Source organism: Glossina fuscipes, unplaced genomic scaffold (assembly GCF_014805625.2).
Source record: "Glossina fuscipes isolate IAEA_lab_2018 unplaced genomic scaffold, Yale_Gfus_2 238, whole genome shotgun sequence".
Lineage (NCBI taxonomy): Eukaryota > Metazoa > Arthropoda > Insecta > Diptera > Glossinidae > Glossina > Glossina fuscipes.
This window is the reverse complement of record NW_023998581.1, coordinates 452,034-473,717: the sequence shown is the minus strand read 5'-3', so window position 1 is coordinate 473,717 and position 21,684 is coordinate 452,034. Positions and strand designations below refer to the sequence as shown.

The 21,684-nt window shown below is 33.7% G+C and overlaps 1 protein-coding gene across 2 annotated transcripts; it reads right to left on the bottom strand.

Annotated features, from left to right (window-relative positions):
• Positions 1–222: 222 nt before the first annotated feature.
• On the bottom strand, positions 223–13,932 carry LOC119642667 (lachesin). Of its 2 annotated transcripts, XR_005248107.1 has the most exons (10): positions 13,662–13,932; positions 13,481–13,599; positions 13,104–13,311; positions 12,876–13,049; positions 12,683–12,811; positions 12,405–12,603; positions 7,072–7,220; positions 6,933–6,992; positions 563–787; positions 223–506 (listed from the first exon to the last, which is right to left on the bottom strand). XR_005248107.1 is itself a non-coding variant. In XM_038041893.1 (9 exons), the coding sequence occupies exons 1-9, from the start codon at positions 13,741–13,743 to the stop codon at positions 642–644; spliced, it is 1,266 nt and encodes a 421-aa protein (XP_037897821.1). In that variant the 5' UTR covers positions 13,744–13,932; the 3' UTR covers positions 223–641. The 2 variants fall into 2 exon arrangements, 1 of the variants encoding a protein (XP_037897821.1); XM_038041893.1 differs by having other exon boundaries at positions 223–787.
• Between the last annotated feature and the right edge of the window lie 7,752 nt (positions 13,933–21,684).

Genomic DNA, 21,684 nt, shown 5'->3' with positions numbered 1-21,684 from the left:
TATCAATATATATTATTGTTGAAGTAGGACTATACGACGCATTCTCAACTAAGTATTGCTTTGCGCAAACTTACTTAAAGTTTCTTTTAATCAACATGTTTCTGTGCCTTCTTCCGTGTTTCTAATAAATCTTACAATAAGTGATTATTTTTTACTTTTTAGCAAGAAAAACTTTTTCTTTCTCCTTTACATACATATGTATATATATATTTAACTCTAACTGTATGCATGTAAGTAAAAATTTTATTTTTTTTTATTTTTGATACGTATCCCAGTGATATTATTGAATTATTTTTAGCAAATGATTATGGCCTTATCATATGTGTGGAGATATATTGTAATATCTTATAATGCCAAAAAAAAAGGAACTAGACAATTAAATAAATCAAAGATGAAACATGCATTTACACATTTTTGCTTTTGTTTTTATTGTGACAGAAAAAAGCCGTAAAATTTTTGCGGCACTTCAGAGTGCTTTCATCCTACGAACGTTTCCTTTCATAGGCCTTTGAATAAAGAGTGTCATATTATGTATAATGTTTATTACTCTTACTTTTCTTACAAATCACGCGTTTGGGCTGCATTTATGGAATGAATAGCAACAACATTGCTAACGCAGGTGTTTCTTAATACGCTTTGCATCATCTTTGTTGCAATTGCTTACTAGACATAAATAATATATAGTTGTAGTACACTATAGTGGTCAGACAGAAGTACGTGGATAGACATACTAAATAATTTATTCGTTGCGTCTTTGAGGCAGAATTACGATTTGAATCCTCTAAACCTGAAATAAAAAAATAGTTTTCGTGAATTGTTACATTTACAAAATAAAGAAAATAAAAGCCGCATAGTCAAGCACCATCGACCATTTAGCACCACTTTGACTTCCCAAATTGACGAAACGTGAAATGACGCAATTCGAACTTGCCAAGGAGCTTATTGCTGAGCTACTTCTCTCATAATGTATCAGAAATAATACTTTGTTGCAACATGGAGACCTACTTTTCTTTATGCATGAAATCCTGCTTTTTCATGACAGTCCTTATGGGTGCTGGCATACTAGAGGTAGTGATTTAAAGTAGTAGTAGAGTGAGTGATTTAAACTTACCACGATATATATGCGTATAAATTTTAAAATCTTTTTATTACTTAGTTAAATTATTGCATACTAATTCTTTTCTTTTCTGTCACGTTAAATAGTTTCGTTCTTTCTTTTGTAAATACAAATATATTTATTGTACACAATCCCTCACTCATACATACGCCAGAGACAACTAAATAACAAAATGGTCCAATATTTATTCAAAAATCAAACTATTATTACGAATTTGTTGTGTTTCGTTACCAATAACCGTAGTAATGCAGTTAATTAGCAGCTATTCGACAGCTTGCTCTTTCATTCCCATTATTTGTATGGACGAAAGTGCTGTTAATAATTTCTATCTAGGTTCAAACAAACAATTATTATTTGTTTTCTTTTCATCATTCATTTCATTTTGAATATTTCTAAATTTCATGTTCGCCAAGTGCGTTAAAAACTAAAGTACACATTTTTTTATCAGGAAATATGGAGAAGTTTTTTTGTTATTAAAAAAAGGCATTCATTTAATTTTCTTATTATTACCATATTATGTTATATTAATGTAAATTAAGAAAAAATTCTTCGTTTTACGAAAAAATTGAGACAGTGAATAAAACGATTACAAAGTCAAAAAAAGAGTAATCTGTCTGCTGTGAAATTATGGGATTTGAGAACAGATTTACCACATTCCATGCTCCTCGTCAACGCCTAGATTCACGCACATTAAATAATTTAATTTAAATTTAAGTTTTTAGTAAATTTTTCCTGCAAATTTTTGATAAATAGATTTAGTTAACACATCGGCTATGATAGTATTTATATAGCAACGTATGCAATATATTTTAGTTATATCAAATCACTTTTGTAAACACCTCTTATGATGTAATCATCGATGTGTTTACTTCTCTTGTGAAACATAAATCTTTTAACTAAATGCGTGGCATGTAAATTATTTCGGTTTATGATTACAGCATTTGGCCAATGTAATTGGACATCTACCAGCTGCGTCGAACTCGAAGCATCGGTAGGTTGCTTTTTATTCCCCCAAGGAAATTTTAAACAGTTAATTGAATTAGGACTCCTCAGTGTTCTCTTTGATACAGTCATACGCTCACGGTATGGATCATTCTTCTTGGTGCATATCGCCAAACATGTTGTTATAAAAGTCGCTTTTCTAAGATACAGAAGGAGTATTTATTTACAATTATATTCCTTAAATGTAGGATTATTCACAATTTATTTTTGTCAATACTATCTACTGCTCAGCTTATATATTATTTTCCTACTAACTTTTCCTTCCACAAATATTCTACTTATATACATTTTTACCATCATATTAATGGTACCCAATTTTATAGTTTTATTTTTAATTCGTTAACCTGCTTTTCTGATACTCGTTTTCTTCGGCCGGCAGCTGCATGCTACGAATGTGCATTTAGTTTTTTCCTCTTTAGGGATTTTATTACTTAGCTGGAATGAACAGGATATTGGATTTCCGTAACAATATGAACAAGCCAGTCCGTAATTGATATAATTTCTTCTCAAATTTTTCCCAATTGTTATCAATGATTACTTAATATTTTCTAAAGGTGTTACAACGGCAGTTTATCGTTCTATATTCTAGTAATAAATCACTAATATATGATTCCGTTGAGAAACTGTTATTTGCCGAAGTTCACCATTTCGGTCTGCTTCCATGCTTAAGAAATCGTCTGCTATATGAACATCTTCTGATATTTGAGATTTCATGGTATCTATATCTCTCAAGACAGAACTCGACATGAATAAATGATCTGCATACACTGAAATAATATTCCCATACTGATGTTAATTGTATACGCATGGTTTGGCTTGCTATGTTGCTTCGTGACTAAGTCGTTCATTGCTTTAGTGAGTATGGATTACAACAAGAAAGGCCAGTTGCATAAATCAAAATCCATCCTTACTTTATACGGATAAACTTTTGACTTTTTTTTTCATAATTGTTTTCTTTTGCTTTAACAGTTTAACATTTTTAGGTAAGAAAAAAATTATACGAAGAATTTTGCCAATCGATGTTCTGCTATCTCATGTCATGCGACATTGCCTTTCATTGCAAACGGTGGTAAATACAGACCGCCAGAAACTGCCTACAGCTATATACGCGGACGTTGCAGAGTACAAATAAGTAATTTGATTTACCCGTATTTGTAGTATTTAAGGCATTTTCCTTACCGCACAGCTTCAATCCTAAGATTTTTTTAGGTTTATAACTTTCTTATGCTTTGACACGAAAACTTGTGCACTGCGTCATGGTTTGATTCCTCCATCAGAATTCTGCCTCCTTTCACCTTCTTCACATGGCATTTCAGCTGGGTAACTCGTTCCTAGGTCACAAGTAAATTTTTAAAGGACTTGGGCAGGCTTTTAGAAAAAATAATTCCAAACAACTCTTGACATTTGTTCTATCGCATCTGTAAAACTTGCAAAGTGTTGATGTATATTGTCTTCTTCAAACATTTTTAGGTCCAATAAGTTCTTGAAAAGCGAAACTTTCTTTACGGAATATTTGCGAAGGCGAATCTTTAGCAATTTAGTCTGCGAACCTCTTGACGTAGGATATTTCTTTAACTTCAGTGTCTTATTCAGGAATTTCTATATTTGACTTGCGTTATTTTCTGTAGTCTCAGGGGTTATGTTTTCACCGTTTATCGTTGTTCAAAGATCTTGGTGAGTAAGAACCACCTGCGGACTTTTTATTTGCTTATTTTCCTTTAAGAACTTTTATTTTTACAAATAAAAGAAGTTCGCGTGGACCCGTGTGCAGATAATCTATTGTAAATTTGAAGAAAATTCTGCGAGTTACTTTTAATGTGCTTTGTATCATACATAGAAGGGAAAAATTTGAGACAGTTAGTAAACCGATTAGAAAGATAACATATATGAAAACTATATTCGGTCGTGACCGAATGTAGTTTTAGAGCCATCATCGTTATCTCACAGGAGTCTAAGGAAAGAAACAGATCTAAATTTTCCTATTCTATAACATCGCGTGGTTGCTGCTAATTTTTTCCTTTTTTCAAAATAAAATTAGAAATTTGTATGGTGGATTAGAAAGTACCTCTGTGTCTGCTCTTTCGCTTTTTTGTCTCAATGGCAATGTCCACTTGTGTTCTTCATCATTACAATCAATTTTAAAGGCGAGAATGAGAACGTGGATTAACCTTTCTTATTTTTTCTGTCTCTCTTCATCGAAATTTTCTTATTTTTATAAATAAATTTTTAAATCTCTTTTCATGCTGTCTTTCATCTGGTGATTGGAATTTCCATTTTACCAATTGTTTTTTTAAATCCATAAGTTGCCAAGACATTATAAAATTTAAATATTTTCATTTCTTAGGATATATATTCTTTATTTAATAGTTTTAATTATATTGTAATTTGCTTAGATAAATAAAAAATTGTGAAGTATAATTCTGGAATAGTCGCCGTGTAGAATAACTTTTGTATGACATGGAAAATTGGACAAAATAAGTCAAATTTTTGTGTAAGCAAATAAAATTATGTATAAAATATATATAAAAAAATAACAAATTAGAAAAATATAAAAATAATAAACCACATCATTTTTTTTACTAATAAAAAATTTCTTCATATTTCTTGGCATGAAAATTCTCATTGAAATTTGTTAAAACATTTGGCAAACGTAGAAATTAGAACCCTTCAATTCTTCAAAGTAAGCGGAAGAAAGACGAAGAAAGACTTTGCGCTGAACAATCAATTCATGACTATTTAATAAGACGGAAAACGGTTTTCCTTCTGTTCGAAAACTGAAAAGAAGTATTTTTCGCTAAATTATCATTCAATAAAAATTCGAAAATATACTCAAGTTACTAAATTTTTTGTCGAAGCAAGGTAGTTGCATTTTTCTTCGCGTGTGTATCGCACTTTTGCATTTTGTTAAATAACTCGAATTAAAACGTTCTTTCGGACGGATTTGTAGCTGATCTTTTCTTTCTTTCTTATTATAAAGAAATATACTAAGAAGTTTAATTCAAGAAGTTACTTGAACGGAACCAACAATATTAGCAAGAACGTGAAATCATATTGTTACCGAATATTGCGCTAAAAAGGTTGCTTTTGCAATGTTTAAGAACTTTGGTGAAGAACTAAACATATTAGAGCCTAAGTATTGTGTTGAAAAGAACACAAAAGAAAATTAGGGCTATTGGCATTAATCAAACTGAAAGTGATTTTAAAAATATATCTTTGGAACATTTAGAAAAAACGCTCTACAGGAAAACCATGTTTGCGAAAGCTCTAGAAAAAATCAGTACAATCATTTTAGTCGGCCATTATCTAATCGGCCAATACTTAATCGGTCAATAGAATAGCAAAGCAATTTCAGCTGTAATATAGCAAATGCCAAAATGCAATGTGCGCAGTAGAATAATATGAAAATAACCATAAAGTAGGTATTAGGAAACCAATTTTTGCGAATATTATGGAGAAAACGACCGATTGCTTTATCACGTCGCAACAACCACGTTACAACAAGCATTACCGGAGCTTCCTAGACTTTACGTTATGATTCTTGCTGTACTAACTTCGAAATTCTTTGCCCGGAAATACACCGATTTAGAGTACACTAATCGAAAAATTAAAAAAATTGCCTGGGCTAGCATTAATAAATAATTTTAATATTTGATTTACTAATTTAATCGTTTATTTCTGGAATATAAACGTTATAAAAATATAATATGAACGGACGTTAATGATAGCAGAAAAACAAAAAGTCCCTAACAAACGCCTGTTTTGAACTTTAAATGAAATATAGGACCATCTTGTCATTTAGTTGCCACTGCACAAACAACTGCAGATCTTGCTTGCTCAGTATCACATCAAGTGCTTGTTGCTTGGCATTCATTTACATATACGCATGTGCTTTCCCTATACAGGAACAAATGCACGTATAAATATACTGATGTATTATAAATGCATGGGGGATTAATATATAAGACACAGGCGTCTCATGCTTAACACGGATAATCAATACCGTGCTTTATCGAAACCATGTTATACGAGACATTTTAAGTTTTTTAAATTAAACTAAAATATGATGATTTACAACAAATGTGCACCATGTTATATTGAAACCTTATTTGTGTTGCATCGAAACGTTGCAATACGTACCGTGCTGTATCGAAACCAAATTTTAAATCGTAAGATTTTATTTTTTAGGTTTCGTTTCAAAAATACAAACAAAATAAAAATATGAAATTGAAATATTAAAAACAAAATGTGGCGATCACAAAATTAATTTTCATCCAGGTAATCTATACATATATTTTATTATTATGGTCTGTCGTGGTGTTTTTCTTCTTTTTTGTAATATGTCCATTCTTTTCCCATGTTACTGTACTGTTTACAGAATATAATTTTAAGAATTCTATTCGAAGTGAATAATGGGTTGCAATTAAATTCCCAGGTATGTTTGTGGCAGTGCTCCCCACACACACACAAAACCGTACCCTCAACGACCAAAGAGTTAATTTTTTGATTAAGCCTCTAACTGCTTTTAGATGTAATCTAGAAAGGGACTTCATGACCCTCGTCCAGTTTTTACCCATTTATTTTAAGATTTTTTGCATTGTCAACTTGCCTCTTGACACCCTTTGCTTTGATTATCGAACAAAGCTGTTTTGCCACACACTTGACACAAAGGCATATATAAAGTTAAAGCCAAAAGGTTGATCAAATAATACACTTAAACACTTCGTGAAAAAATGTTAAAATGGTCGGAGGTTCTGTAGCTTTGATTGCAGTAAACTATAAGAAAATCATTTAGAAAAATTTCTAGAAATCTTACCTCCTATAAAGTTTAGATGATCATCATTGATGGTAGATATGCCAGGATGTAATTTGATTTCTGTATTTAATGTTGTGACAAAAAGATACATTCAGCACGATTTCTTTTATATTCCGCATTACTTACATAACTAACTTACCATACAACCTTAAAGTACCTTCAGCCCGACCCAAGGAATTTGTGCTCACACAATGATAAGTGCCAACATCGGATGGTGAAAATGAGCGCACTGTTAGTAACATAACGCCACGATAACCGTCACGTTTCTCAGTAATAGCGTATTTAGGCCTAGAATTATATAATGCATTTATAGGATATTGCCTCAATATATTTGTTGTTTTCAATTTTTAATCACAAATGTAAATCTGTATGTAGTTGTAGAAAGTTACAAAATATTCATTTTCACTTTACAGCGAATTTTAACTCTAATTTAAGCTTAAAGATAATTAATTTGGATCTTGGTTGAGTTGAACTTTCAATTTATTAGGTCTGTAAAGTTTTAAAGGTCTCCGTTAATAGTAGAGAGAGAGCGGGAGATTTCGCAGTTGTAGTGTATTTTTACTATCCTTAACGGCCTGACGTCTTTTAGGACCGTAACATTTTAGTCCCACAAGCATTCACATCACTTATGTAGGACCGGGCACCTGTTGTCATACGCAAGTTTCATCGGTTTAAGTTTAATCGGTTAACGGTTCACGTAGAAGTATTTTTCAGTCTAGCAGTTACAATAATTTGTTGGTTTTAAATTTTATTTCGAGTTGGCTTCAAAGGCCACAATGCGAAGGATTTGATTAATCGCCACGCGCAATTGCTTTAACCCAAATAGATGTGAAATTACCTTATTTACTCTAATATAAGCGGTAACGTTTCTTGGTAATATTCTTTCAAACAGTACAGTGAAATTGGTACTAGGCTTATCTTCAGATCGTTAATAACTTATATTCCACGTGGTGAAGTTGTAAAAATTCTACTGTGGGTGCTTTCCTGATGGGTAAGCCTTATTGGCAGGATTCGGCTTTCTCTCATTTTGAAACCATTTGTGTTTATATTATTACATGTGAATGCCTCACGCGTTAAGAGGTTGCTATTGACCACTGAATTATCACGGGTCGAACGATTTCTTCTTTGGTGGCTGTTTGGCCATATTATTATTAATAATTTGAGCTGGTGTAAAAGCTGAGTGCAAATACAATACAGTTTGCAATCATATTGCATTTTTCAGAGTGACTTTAGGTCCATTGCTCATTGCTATCTTCGACATACGCTGTTTTGTTTGGGAGAGGCAGATAATTGTCGCCTCTAAACATTCCTTTGAGTAGCTTTGCATTATATAATTCTTAGTATTTCTTGTTAAAATAATAGCAGTGCCACTACACATTCGTCTGTTAGAGTTTTGTGCGACATATATGACGTAGTTCGTTCATTTTAAATCATTTTCCGAATGTGTAATATATCAATATTTCTAGTTTTAATAAAGTTCTTCACTTATGACAACAAATTCTTGAGGGCCTAACAATTGCATCGCTTACTGAAGCGATCTTCGACTAGAAGAGTTTGCATGCCTGCTTGTGCTTATATTTTAAATGAGTTTGCAGCAAGGACGAACTCTATTCGAATCCGATCTGTTTTACGAACACTACCACTGTAGCGCCTTGTTTTAAAAAGTTGTTATATTCAAATATAAATGCCAATCACAGGAAAACTTAATCTTTATATTATAACTTTCCACAATTCTTGGTGAAATTGATTGAAATTAGCGAATTTATTTATTTTTGGATCCCACCCCCTATGAGAGTGCTGACGAAAAAAAGACTTCGTATGGCAAAAATATTCATTTTTGGATATGGTGTGATGAAAATTGGTTCTCAAGGACAGTTTCAAACAACACTTAAATATATGAAATTTCGATTAAGTAGACGTATTTCTGAATAACATCAAGGATCGGCATGGAAATAGCACGGTTGCTTTCAAAAAGGTCTAATTTCTAAAATTTTATAGTGAAGATTTTCCGTGACAGAAACTTCATACAAAAATTAACTGGAACAAATTTGAACTACAGAATTCTACCTTTCTGACCCAATTCCATATAAACCCTTTCATGCCAAAAATATTTAATTATTAATATTTTATGCTGAAAATTAATCTACAATAGCCATGCAGGATAAAAATTAACCGTAGGCAATTCGAGTCATAAAAAATTTGAAAGCAAGCTCTTACAAGCGACAAGGTCTAATTTATAGTTGGTTACGAAGGAATATTTGACAAACAAATTAAGTTTGCTTAATTTGTATCACATCAGGTCGCTTTTTAAGCATATTCCAACACGAAGGCTTTCATGGAAAGTATCCCTTTTGGTGAAAATAATGTTTATTTTTTGGAGTATTATCAGAAAGGCGAATGAATCCCTGTGCCTGTCGAAGTTGCCCACGGTACCTAATGCTCAGCTTTGACCGCAATCTTTTGATTACTCCGGATCTATCAAATGGATTCTTCTTCACCACGGAATACCGCATCGTTTGTACGAAAAGTGAATTAAAGCAATATTTTTGTATACAAAAAAAAGTTCTTCCCTTCGTTTATGAAAAAAATATAAATTTAAAATATATGAGCCTCAAAGTACCCGGATTAGCGCAAATATTGAAATTACAAATATCCAGCCATTAAAAAACAAGGTTGGACGATATAAACAAACAATGATTTAACTCAATTTACTAAACTCTGCTTTAGATTGTTTCACATTTTTTCGTCAAGCTTTTTAAAGTTAATGCTTTTGATGTAAATCTGCTATTGGTCAATATCACATGCAGGTTTACTGTGTAAAATGTTTACAATCCAGCGATGTTGTCAAGACAATAACAACTCCTTTTTACATTGTACTTTCTTCTTATTAAGCTTGTTGTTCGTTCTACAATTAAACGAGATTTTGAGTATACCTCGTTGAGCGCCAACTCACTTCAATCATTGCGAACATTTTTGTAAGGTGTGAAACCTTGGCTGATCCAGAACTTTTCAAGAAAATTTGTTAAGATAAACAAATAAATTTATAGGACTTTCGGTACATTCCAGAGGTCGTGTTTTCTTCTTTATTTAGAAAATCCCTCTCTCTTTCATCAATGTGGTCACAATAGTGCAGCCAGGTACAGTATAACGACACACGCTCAAAACAGTGCAGAATATCGTGATTGCTTTGACAATTTACAGACTAAGAAAAACAAAAGAAAGAAACCGTCATAGCGGGCGGACGTAATATCATGACTCTTTTTATTTATTAGTTCTCGGCGTACGGAAATATTATTCAGATATTGAGTTTCGGGGTTTTATCCAATTTATTCGTTCTGTAGAAGGATATACGTTATGTTTTAGCATTGATAGTTTGTAGTTCCCTAAAGTAAGGAAGTTCTACGCATGAGGAAACCTCTAGCTTATTTATAGGCAAACCAAGAGTAGGATTGCAGTATGATCTCTGCCGCTGTGACTTAGTTAGAGATTTGGTGAGTTATCACCAAGCAGCCCACGGCAATTCTCTAGATGATGAAATAGCAGTTTCTGTCACTCAAAATTTCGCCTTGGAAAAGATTAACCTGTTGTTTGTCTTGTTTCTAATGAAAAAAATTAACGAGAAACCCTGTCTTATTTTGTAATTACTCGCTGACTGTTGAAGAACAATAAAGGAATGATCAATGTTTGTGCTGGCTTTCTATAGGTTTTTCCTAGTGCGTTGCTTTGGTGTATGTTATCAATATAATTACATACTTACCTAAGCCGGTGTGCGTGCACCTAATAACACGTATGTGAAGTAACAATGTAGATAGGAAGATAACTTATGTACATGAATATAACTAGTTTGGCATGCATCGAACGCGTATAGATAGTGTGACAGTGTGATAGCGTTCAATTTATGATAGTGCTGACGATCAACTAAATCACAGAATCGTTTATGTATAAACTGTTTGATATTTATGTGTGTACTTAAGGGATAGAATTAATAAGTGCACATTGAGAAACCGGTTTAGCATAAGAGCAAATATAATTGGGATATAGTGAGTCGCTTGAGCTTGGAACGAGATTATCAATGTAATAAAAATGCGTTTGAAAGCATTATATGAAGTGTTTAGAATATATGCGCTTACATCTTGGCTTAAGATTTTATATGGATTAGTAAACGCCGAAAAGTTTAACATATGTGTTTAAGTATTCAAGTAGTTGTAGTCACGATAATTTGGCGTACATACATAGACAACTGAGGTGTGCGACAGCTGCGAAAGCAATGATAATCCCAGTGATAGTAAGGGGGATACGTCGTGAACCAGATAGTAACGCACAAGTGGTATCCGTAAACAGAGAATAGTATTACATTTATTGTATAACTTCCGATTTCGATCTTATATACGTGTATATGTTGACTATCGAGTGACATCCATATATTTTCTCTTCATTTCGGCTAGGTGCCGTACTTGAATTTCTAGACACTGCATTTACTGCATACGGCCATTTCCTAAATGTAGTAGGCAAACAATTGCAAAGTAAAGGGAATAGCAATTAGATGAATGTGTCCATATCCAATCTCCTCATTCGCACATCCAATCTTTAAACAACACATCATCATCATACATAATTATGATAATAATGAATCGCTACAGCTTAAGTCGTTTCTTTGTGGGATTTGAAGTTGCCTTGTTCTTTTAAAAAGATTAGATAAACCTAAACACACATTTTATTATGTAAGGAATATTATATTAAACGGAAATGTTATAGAAACTTATAGAAGTTATTCTTACACGTCAACGTTCTTTTTTGAATCTATGCGCAGTTTTCATTCGCCGTTGCTTTTTTATGCAGATTTGTGTGCAGCGATATAAACAATATGGCACGATCAATTGCTTTTGCTACGTAAAATTGAAATGTTTATCTATATTTTTCACATATTGAAATTAAGTATACTTGCTTCAAGTTATATTTTATTTATTTAGCTTTACTTGATAGTTTTTAATTTTTTCAGCAATATCTTTCCAATTGTACACAAGAGTTTATAATATTACCGTTTATTTTGGGTTCACTTTAATATGCCACTTGCTTCACCTTATACTTTAGTAAAACTTAATTATCAAAATGTTTTAGTGAATTATACAAATTATTTGTTTACCTCCCTACTGTTCTGTCTATTTTTTACGTTATTTTGTTATATGAATATATATATAATTCGCTGTTTAAGCAAGGGATGAAAAAGTTAACCCATATCAAAGCAATGGAATGGCAATGAACGCAAAAAGTGATTGTATCGTGTTTGTGTTTTGTCACGTGAGCTAACTTGACAACGAATATCGTAAGCCGATCTCTTGTTGTATTTAATTTATCTAAGACAAAGTCTTTAAGAAGGGAGTTCTTTAGGATTTTTTTCTCTATCATAAAAATTAAATAAAACTGCGTATAGCACGTTATTTCCGAAGCAATATAGAATTCGTGATTACATACCCATCTAACAGCATTTCTGGGCCTGGCTGACCACCTTCTAAGTTGTTATTTGAAACACTGGCAAATCCGCTAGGCGCGCGAGCGCCCTTTAACCAATACGACACAGGGGACGGCGAAGCTTCAACATGGCATTCGAGTTGCACATCAGAACCCAACGGAGTGCCTAATAACTGACTTGGAGCTCTTACCATGGGTGCAACTAATACGTATAATTTATTTATTTTCTTAATTTGTTGTTTGATCATTCTTAAGAAAAGCATGAATTATCCACAACTTACACTGTACACTTAAAGATACCCTTTTGCTAACGGCCGGTGGGACATCGTTTGAAGCAATACATAGATAAGCGCCCATTTGGCGGCGTTCCAAGCGCATCAATTTTAACGAAGAACCCAAAAAAGATTCAACTGAAATTTTCGTCCTCACAATTAAATAAATCATTCAATAAATAAATTACGGAAAACAACCGACCTCTCATTAGCTCCCGGCTGCCTGATTTACGTAATAAGATCATTTCGCCATCTTCACGACGCCAGGTGACACGTGGCTGAGGATTACCTGTTGCCTTGCAGGTAAGCGTGGCATCTTCACCTTCTTGTACAGCCATATCAGCGGATGACTCTTCGTTAATGATATCGGGAGGAACTGCAGGATTATAATATTGAAAGAAACTTCAACTTTTCTACAATCGCTTCATACCTTGCACATCTATACAACCGATTTGTTTTTTCATGGGACTGGTATTAATTTGACACATGTAACAGCCACGATCACTTTCGCGTAGTTTACTAATTTTCAATTTCCAAGTGTGCATATCGTCATGCATGACACTAATGCGGGCATTGTGAGTAACGACACGACCCTGCAGAGCTAAAACCGTTTGGTCTGAAGCTCTTAACCAGCCAACCTGAGAAGTATCATAAAAAAAGGCGTGAAGTTATATATTATTTTTGATAAAATTTTTTGGTTCCAAACACTTATTATTTCATAAACGAAGTTCAATCTTAGAAAAAGATTTTGCGCAATCGTCAAATACCGTAAGTAAAAATTCATTCAAAAAAAATGTCTCTTTTTACCTTATTTTTTCCCAAATTTCTAACTGAACAAGTTAATATTGCTTCTCTACCGGCTGGAAAGGTAACATTACTAATAGTTCCTAGAAATTCCGGATCGGGATCCAATTGTGAACTTTGTTCTAAGTAAATAAAAAGAAATTTGAAACTAAAAATATGTATGCACATAAAAGCGTCTTATTACCATTTAAGTTTTGTGTTCTCGCCTGTAGGTATTTCGTAACTATAAACAATGTTACTATAAACCAGGTTTGCAATTTGTCCATGATATTACTGTACTCAAATTTATAGAAGGTAGGGCGCTGTAGTCTTATTGAATCCTTTTTCTTAACCAAAGTGAAACGTGCTTTAGCTACATACAGGTATCTTCTAAATTTGTAAATAACGGATTACGGTGTCATTAAGTTTTTCATATGCTGCCATTTCTTATAAGTCTTTATATATGTGTGATTTGGACCTGAAATAAAAGAACATATATTAAAATTGTTATTTAGAGGCAGACTGCCGAGTTTTTAAAAACACATTCAACTGAAGATAAAGCAGTGAGTACATCAACATCATGTAGCGCACACCAACGGCACCAAAATTACATTTTTCCATTTACCTGATGAGTTGTATATATTGTTGTACGCGTAAAGAGAGTAACTAGTTTACAGCTGGCATATATTAATATATTTTCTTGACATTTTCTCCAGTGTAAAAAGCATTAGCTTAAACGTTTTTTTTATTACTTCTTTAATAATAATGACATTTTGCAGTTTGTAAACTAATTTTCACTCAACAGTTTTGCATAAATGCCGAATCTTATTTCAAATAAAGGCAGAGAAATTCTCGCACTAAAGGCATTAACTTTCTCATTCCCTTCAAATTTTTCTAAGGGTGATTAGCAACATACCTTATCGATCTCAACACAATAGGCCCTGACGTGCAGGTATTTTCAGCAGATTTATATGGTGGCCTTGCCAAAAATTATTTCTAAATAAGAATATTAATATGGTCTTTCATGTATTTTGATCGGGGACATCTATTAGTGAAAATGAAAAAGTATGGGAAGTGTCAATACATGCAACGGTTAAATTTGATGACGATGATAAGGAAGATAAATCCTCTACATAAAATAACAGTTTTCCATTTAATACTATTGAATTCCTCAGACTATACAGACGCTAGTCATAGATCGCTCAAAGATGCATTTTCAATGTTCATTACTCGCGTTGTTTGGTTTAAAGAAATCTGCTGCCGAAGCCCATCAAACTCTTTTAGAAGCTGATGGTGATGCTACTCCATCATATCTCACTCGTTAGGTTTGGTTTCAGAGTGGTGATTTTGATGTCAATGACCAAAAAAATTCGATGACAGTGAATTGTAAGAATTATTGGACGAACACCCGGCTCAAACTCTCGAAGAACTCTCAAATAACTTAGCAATTGATGAAACAACCTTTCCCAGACATTTACACGGGCTCCGAAATGTCCATAACAGGGCTATCATAACAATTGACTGAAAATGCCATATCGTATCCTTTCAACACCGCGGTTTCATTGCTTCCCAGGCAAAAAGCAGAGTTTTTCATGATGCATTGTAACGGGCGATGAAAATTGGATATACTATGACGATCCCAAACGGAAAAAACCATGGGTTAGTCCGAGAGCGAGACCCACATCGACACCGAAATGGAATATTCATTCCAATAAAGTTTTGTCGATCTGCTAAAATCGAAGGGTTACCGCAAACATCTACTAACGTCAATTGCATAAATTGAACTATGTTACAAAAACGTAATACGTAAAGTCATCTTCTTGCGTGACAAGATTCGGTTACACGTTGCAGAAGTTGTCAAGAATATTCTGTTGCAGCACGAATGGGAAGTTCTGCGACTTCTAATTACTACTTATTCGGATTAATGCAGCTTAGCTTGGTTGGCACGCAATTTCAAAATGCTGAAGAAGTGCTGAATGGGTCGATGATTGGGTCGCTGCTAAACCAACAACGTTGTCTCGGTACGGTTTGACCTGGTTGCCAGGAAGATGGGAAAAAATTGTAGAAAATGATGGAAGACATTCAGATATTAATATATATGATACCAATTTTTCTCAATAAGTGCCTTTTGTTAAATGAAAAATGATCAAAGTACATGCAAGCACCTAACATAATGGAGTGGAATGGAATTCTCAATTCATCACAGCGTCAATATTGATTAGGGATTTTATATTACTTATAAAACTCTTTTTATTTCCTTTTTATAATACATTGAAAGCACATTTTCCAAAGTATTATAGAAATTCTCATTCTCTTTCACTTCGCAAAAGAGACTCACATATCATTGTTTATTTTTAAGCAAAAATCATTATGTACTATTAATATTGACTTTATTTTGGCACTTCATAACAGAAATTTTATTTTATTTCATTGAAAATTTAAAAAAATTGTTTTTAAAATTAAAATTAAACGTTATTTTACAATAACAACAAATAGTATAATTATGGGGGACACAATGTGTTTGTGCTCCTATTGTGTACATTTTATCTGCATAACCTTTTTATGCTCCAAAAAAATAATGTAAACATAAAATAGGAAGATAGAGAGCGAAAAACCGGAAATTGTAATAAATAGGTTTATTAATGAAAATGAATGGTTTTAGATCGTAGCAGAGGTAAACTGCTTCGTTCCACTCTCATAAAATATTTTATTTATTATACCCCACACCACTTGCGGTACAGGATATATAAAGTTAGTGCGGTCGTATGTGAGACACAGAAGGGCTTAAGATGGACGCACCTTTTATTATGCCGATAGATGCCTGTCTGTCCGTCTGTTGTCTGTCCATATAATATTGTGTTCAAGCTACAGATCGCATTTTCGAGATATTTCGATATAATTTGGTACAGTGACGTGTTTTGACCGGGACGAACTCTATTGAAAATGGTTCGGATGGGCCCACGTTTTCGACCACGCCCCACATAAGGCGCTATTCGGAAAAGTCGCTATAGGGGAAAAAATTGCAAATTCCAAAATTTCTAGACGAAAGCGGCTAAGTAATTATATTTCGGCATTCTAAGTTTGTATGAAAGCTTTGGATCGGCTGCGGAAATTTTTAACTCCCTCTCTTATAGCGAAAACTGAAGTTCATATGCCAAAAAGACCCAGCTGGTCCAAATATGACATTTTTTTATATTAAATTACTATAATTTTCATCTGTGTAAATTACCATTGTGATATGATTTCCAATATTTCAAGAGTTCATTAAATTTTAATCTGTAGTGTTCGAATTTGACTTATATTGTTATAGTAATTTCCTACAAAAGCCCTGCAAAAGTTAGACCATGTACACCTTTTTTTGTATCGTGCCCTATGTAAGGATTAAATTTGTATTACATTAGGTTGCGCTTCCACATAAACATGCATATGAAAAATATGCCTTTATATAGACAAAAATTTTCGTGTTTTATATTAAAAATAAGAATTGTGTTAGACAATGTTGTGTACGGTATTTATAGGTCGGCCGTTCCCGATTATAATGTTCTCACTTGTTTTATTTAAAAACGTTCGATAAGAGAAAATGACAAATGTATAGGCAGAACTATGTGTGAAACTTAGGTTTATATATATATACGTATGCACATGAGTATAGTTTTCTAAACATTAAGTTTAATAACATATTTTGATAAATTGAGATGTATTTTTGCTAATTTTTGGTTTATGCAAATAATGCATAAATTCGAAAAAGAATTTCACAGACCATATTTGCATAAAAATTTATCGATGAATAATAACAGTGTCAAAATGTCATACAAATTTATCTGCAGAAATGTGAAGGTATGTATGCTGATGTCAAAGGCATATGTGTAAGATGTTAAAGGAGGGGAAAGTCAAGTTTAGATGTAAGGATATGCATACGAACGTAACGGCTGAGATTTTCGGACTGCAAACAAAAAAGTGTATTTATTTATTTCAGTGTAAGCGCATGTGAACAATATACACTTTTTTTACTTAAGAATAAAGAATTGGAGAGCACTGCTAACAAACCACTTAAAGCCAGGGTTACCGCGGAGACGAGTCAAAGTTTCGGTAAGGTAATTTTCAAAAGCACTCTCTTCAAATATTTGTCTTCAGTTTTTCAAATTTCTTGTAGCTATTCAAACTGGAGCTATGGGATACATATAAATTGGCGGTGTTGCGAAGAGTCTTCACTGGTCTTTGAACTCTCCCCGTCAAAATTAGAATAGACAAATAACCTTTGGAAAGTTTGTCGATAACTGCCATAATTTAGATTAAGAGCGACCTTTATGGAGCTTCTATAATTTAATTGCTTGAACGACCGAGTGGAATGCAAACCGGTAAACCACTAATGCAGCCCGAACTGGAGAGCAGAGCCTAATGATTCCATATACGTTAATACACTTGAGATTGCCTACTATTTTAATTTTATTTATTTATTTATAAATTAAATAGGTTAGAAGACCGCCTAAAAGTGTATATACAGAGTACTGAATTTAAGTATACTAAAGAGCAATTATATATTCAATAATTTTACAAGTAAAATTCGATTACAATAACATAATAGCTAAGTCAAATAAAACTCTTATGAAAAAAAATTAAAACAACAATCTTATATTGAACCTTAGGGCTGAGTTTTTAAGTATAAAGATGAAGACAAAATAAATTTTTATTTACTTATTTTATCAACTGCAACTTAAGTTAGTAGCTATAGTAAGCAACTAAGTATTAGTTAGCAAGAGAAGGAAGGAAACAAATTTTGCATATTTTTGCGTCACCCAGAAATGCACGTTGACAACAAGTATGGAGGTATAAGTCGAGTGGACTCAAACTAACCTTTGCCTGGACGATTTATTGTCTAATGTTCCTTGTTTTGTTCACTTTAAACCCGAATATTAATTTAGTCTCTTACTTAAGTATATACAGAGCCTGCCGAGAAAATAAAGTGATAAACGTTGTTCAAGCATTTAAATAAAACCAAGAGTGGGTTAAATAATTCATAATTAGATGTACATTGATGTAAGTACTGATAGCTCCTCCATGGACGGGTAGTGCAGTTTATAAACTTTTCTAAGAAACTGATTCCCCAAATGGATCTCCGTCTCTCAAGCGATGATAATGCTATTAGGAATCTATTCTCGTATTTCAGTAACGTTACGCAGATTTCTTAACGCACAGACTAATAATTGTTTTTGGACCATTTCAATAGATTCGATAGGACGGCGACTATAGTACGGAAGGGTATTCCAGTACAGGTCACGCCACCATTATGTGCCTTCTTATAGTAAGGTATGGATCATCAAATTCAACACAACAGCGTTTAATAAGGAGCAACACAAATTTAGCTTCAAAGTTCAATAAGTAATGTAAAATGAAGTTTATTATCGGACGACTTCCCTAGGTCAAGAAACTTATCTACGTTCTTCAGTTTGTGCGACTCAATGACATATTTCGTTGAGGGCGATGGCTTTTTGCATTTACTTAACAAACTTACAACATGTATACAAAGGGACTCGATGGTTACAAAGTTATCAAAATTAGAAATAAAATATTATTATTATTATTATTATTTTAATTTTAGACTAATGAATTGAATTCTTAGACTAAAAAAAGAGACATTGAGCACTAGCAACACAGGCTATCGGCTCTAATTTAAATAAATGGATATTAGATAATAAGCTTAGTAGTATTAATAAAGTAAAATATTGAATTGATATTCTGTTCTGAAGTTGATTGTAGAATGTTCAAAGAGTTAATCGTTCCAAATGCAATACTTCTAGCCAAGGAAAAGTTGAGGCAGTCGCAGAGAATGTGCTTTATAGTAAGAGTTTGTCCACAACAGCAGATTGGGGGAGAAGACTTCTTCAGGATCCATTGGTGAGTTGCAATTGTATGACCAAGGCGAATTCTCGAAAATGTTTGGATCTTGGTTTTCTCAACTTTTGTTGGATATAGAGGTGGAGTTAATTGAGGGTTAATGCAAGAGTAGTGTTGATGATGGTATTGTAAATTTCCTTCTGCAATTTTCTCTTTAACTTTTCTTCCAATGTATCTTTGAAGATCCAACTTTTCCATGACATCATCCATAATTAGAGGAGCAGAAGCAGCATACTTTGCCGCTCGATCAGCCTGCTCATTTCCTAGTAAACCGATGTGACTTGGTACCCATAACATTTTAATTTTTCCGTCGGGTGTAGTAATTATATTCCTTAATTTGTTGATGGTGCTCCATCTCGAAGTCGAAGGGTTCCGGGTAGCTAGTAATACAGACAAACTGTCAGTAACAATGACGGTTTTGAGTTTGCTTTTATGGGCAAGGTTGGCAGCGTGAAGGATAGCTCTGACTTCGGTTATGAAAGTTGAAGTGCTTTCGTGAAATATGTGGTTGAGAAGAACCCGTCCTGTAGCATCTACCACCGCACAAGCAGGAAGCAGACCAGGAGATTTTGAGCCGTCTGTGTACAAAAGATTCCAACCAGTATTGTCCAATACTTGGGTTTTCCCAGCTATTAGATTCCTGAAGACGTAATTTGGAGTATCTTGTTTCTTGTGCATAGACAGTGAGATGTCAAAAGAGCAGTCTTTCAAAATCCAGGGAGGTTTAACACCAAAAGAGCGGGAAATTTTTAAGGGAATGTTCAATTCCTTTGCGATGCACAAACAATGGTCAATTGCAGATGGTGACTTTGGAATTTTCTTCGCAATAATAATCTTTCTTACGTCATCACCGAGAATGGATTTGTTTGAATTAAGAAGCTTAGGGACTGTTTTAGCTTTTAACTCATACAGTCTATTTTCTAAGGTTGGGAGACCAGTTTCAATTATAAAATTATTTATGGGCGTCGTCCGAAAAGCATAACAACTTGCTCTAACGACTTGGTGGTAGAGCGGTTTAAGGATGTTGATATTAGATTTGCAGCTATTGCCATAAATTATCAAAGCACAGTCAATCTTGCTTAACACAAGCATTTTGGTAAGATAAGCGATAGTGTTAATATGCGCATGGCTTCTCCAAGCAACGTACTGTATGAAATTTACCCTTGTTAAAAGGGAGTTTTTTAACCGAAGACAGTGTGCTTTCCAACGATAATTGTTTGAAAACGTGAGCCCGAGAAAATGGAGCGTCTGCACATTTAGTACTGGTAAGTCGTTAATATGCATCAGTAGGTTTCCTGCATCGCACATTTGTTTTCGACAAATGTGCATTTTTTTTGATTTTTGTATAGAGATTATAGCTCCTGACGAGTTTGCCCATGTGGAGATCTCACATGCAATAGATTCGAGGATGTTGATTGCTTTCGTATTGTCTTTTTCTTTTGTAAAAATGTACACATCGTCCGCGTAGAGACAATGTTTCACTCTTGGTACACGGCAAAGAATTTCGCTAATTTCGTTGAAAGCGATCTGGAAAAGCGTGACAGAGAGAGGAGATCCTTGCGGAATGCCATTCTTTAGCGGAAAGGAATCAGAAAGATGATTGTTGATTCTAACTTTGAACCGCCGATGCGACATGAATGATTTGATGTAGTTGAAGAATTTGGGTCCAACATTCTATGATTTCAAGAGTCTTAAGATAACATGAAGACTAACTCTGTCAAATGCTTTTTCGAAATCAATTGAGAGAATTGTTACGTGATTTCGTTCGGAAATTGCTTTGCTTGTGAAATAATCAATATGTAACAGAGCGTCGATGCATCCTCTACCCCGCTTGAAACCAACTTGTTGCTTTGTTATCAGGTTCTAGGATTCAAGAAACCAAGATAATCTAGATGCCATAATCTTCTCTAAAACCTTAGAGAGGCAAGATAAAAGAGAAATTGGGCGATAATCAGATACGATGGAGACATTTTTTGACTTTGAAATTGGAACAATTGTTGCCATTTTCCACATGTAGGGTATATGGCCAGTCATAAATACCGTATTATATAGGTCCAGTAATTTCTTTTTACTAGACTTAGACATAGCACTGATCATTTGGTATGAGATGCGGTCTAGACCAGGTGTCTTCCCCTTCAAATTGGAGAGACAACTTCCAAGTTCTGAGGTAGATACGCTATTTTCCAGGAACATGGCACATCTGTCGATATTATTTGAAGGAGATATTGGATTCCTTTTATTTTCAATGAAAGCACTGGAGAAGTTGCTGTCAGAGGAGTATTCGCACCACACTTTTCCAAAGTAATTAGAAATCTCATCTGCTTCAGTTAAAG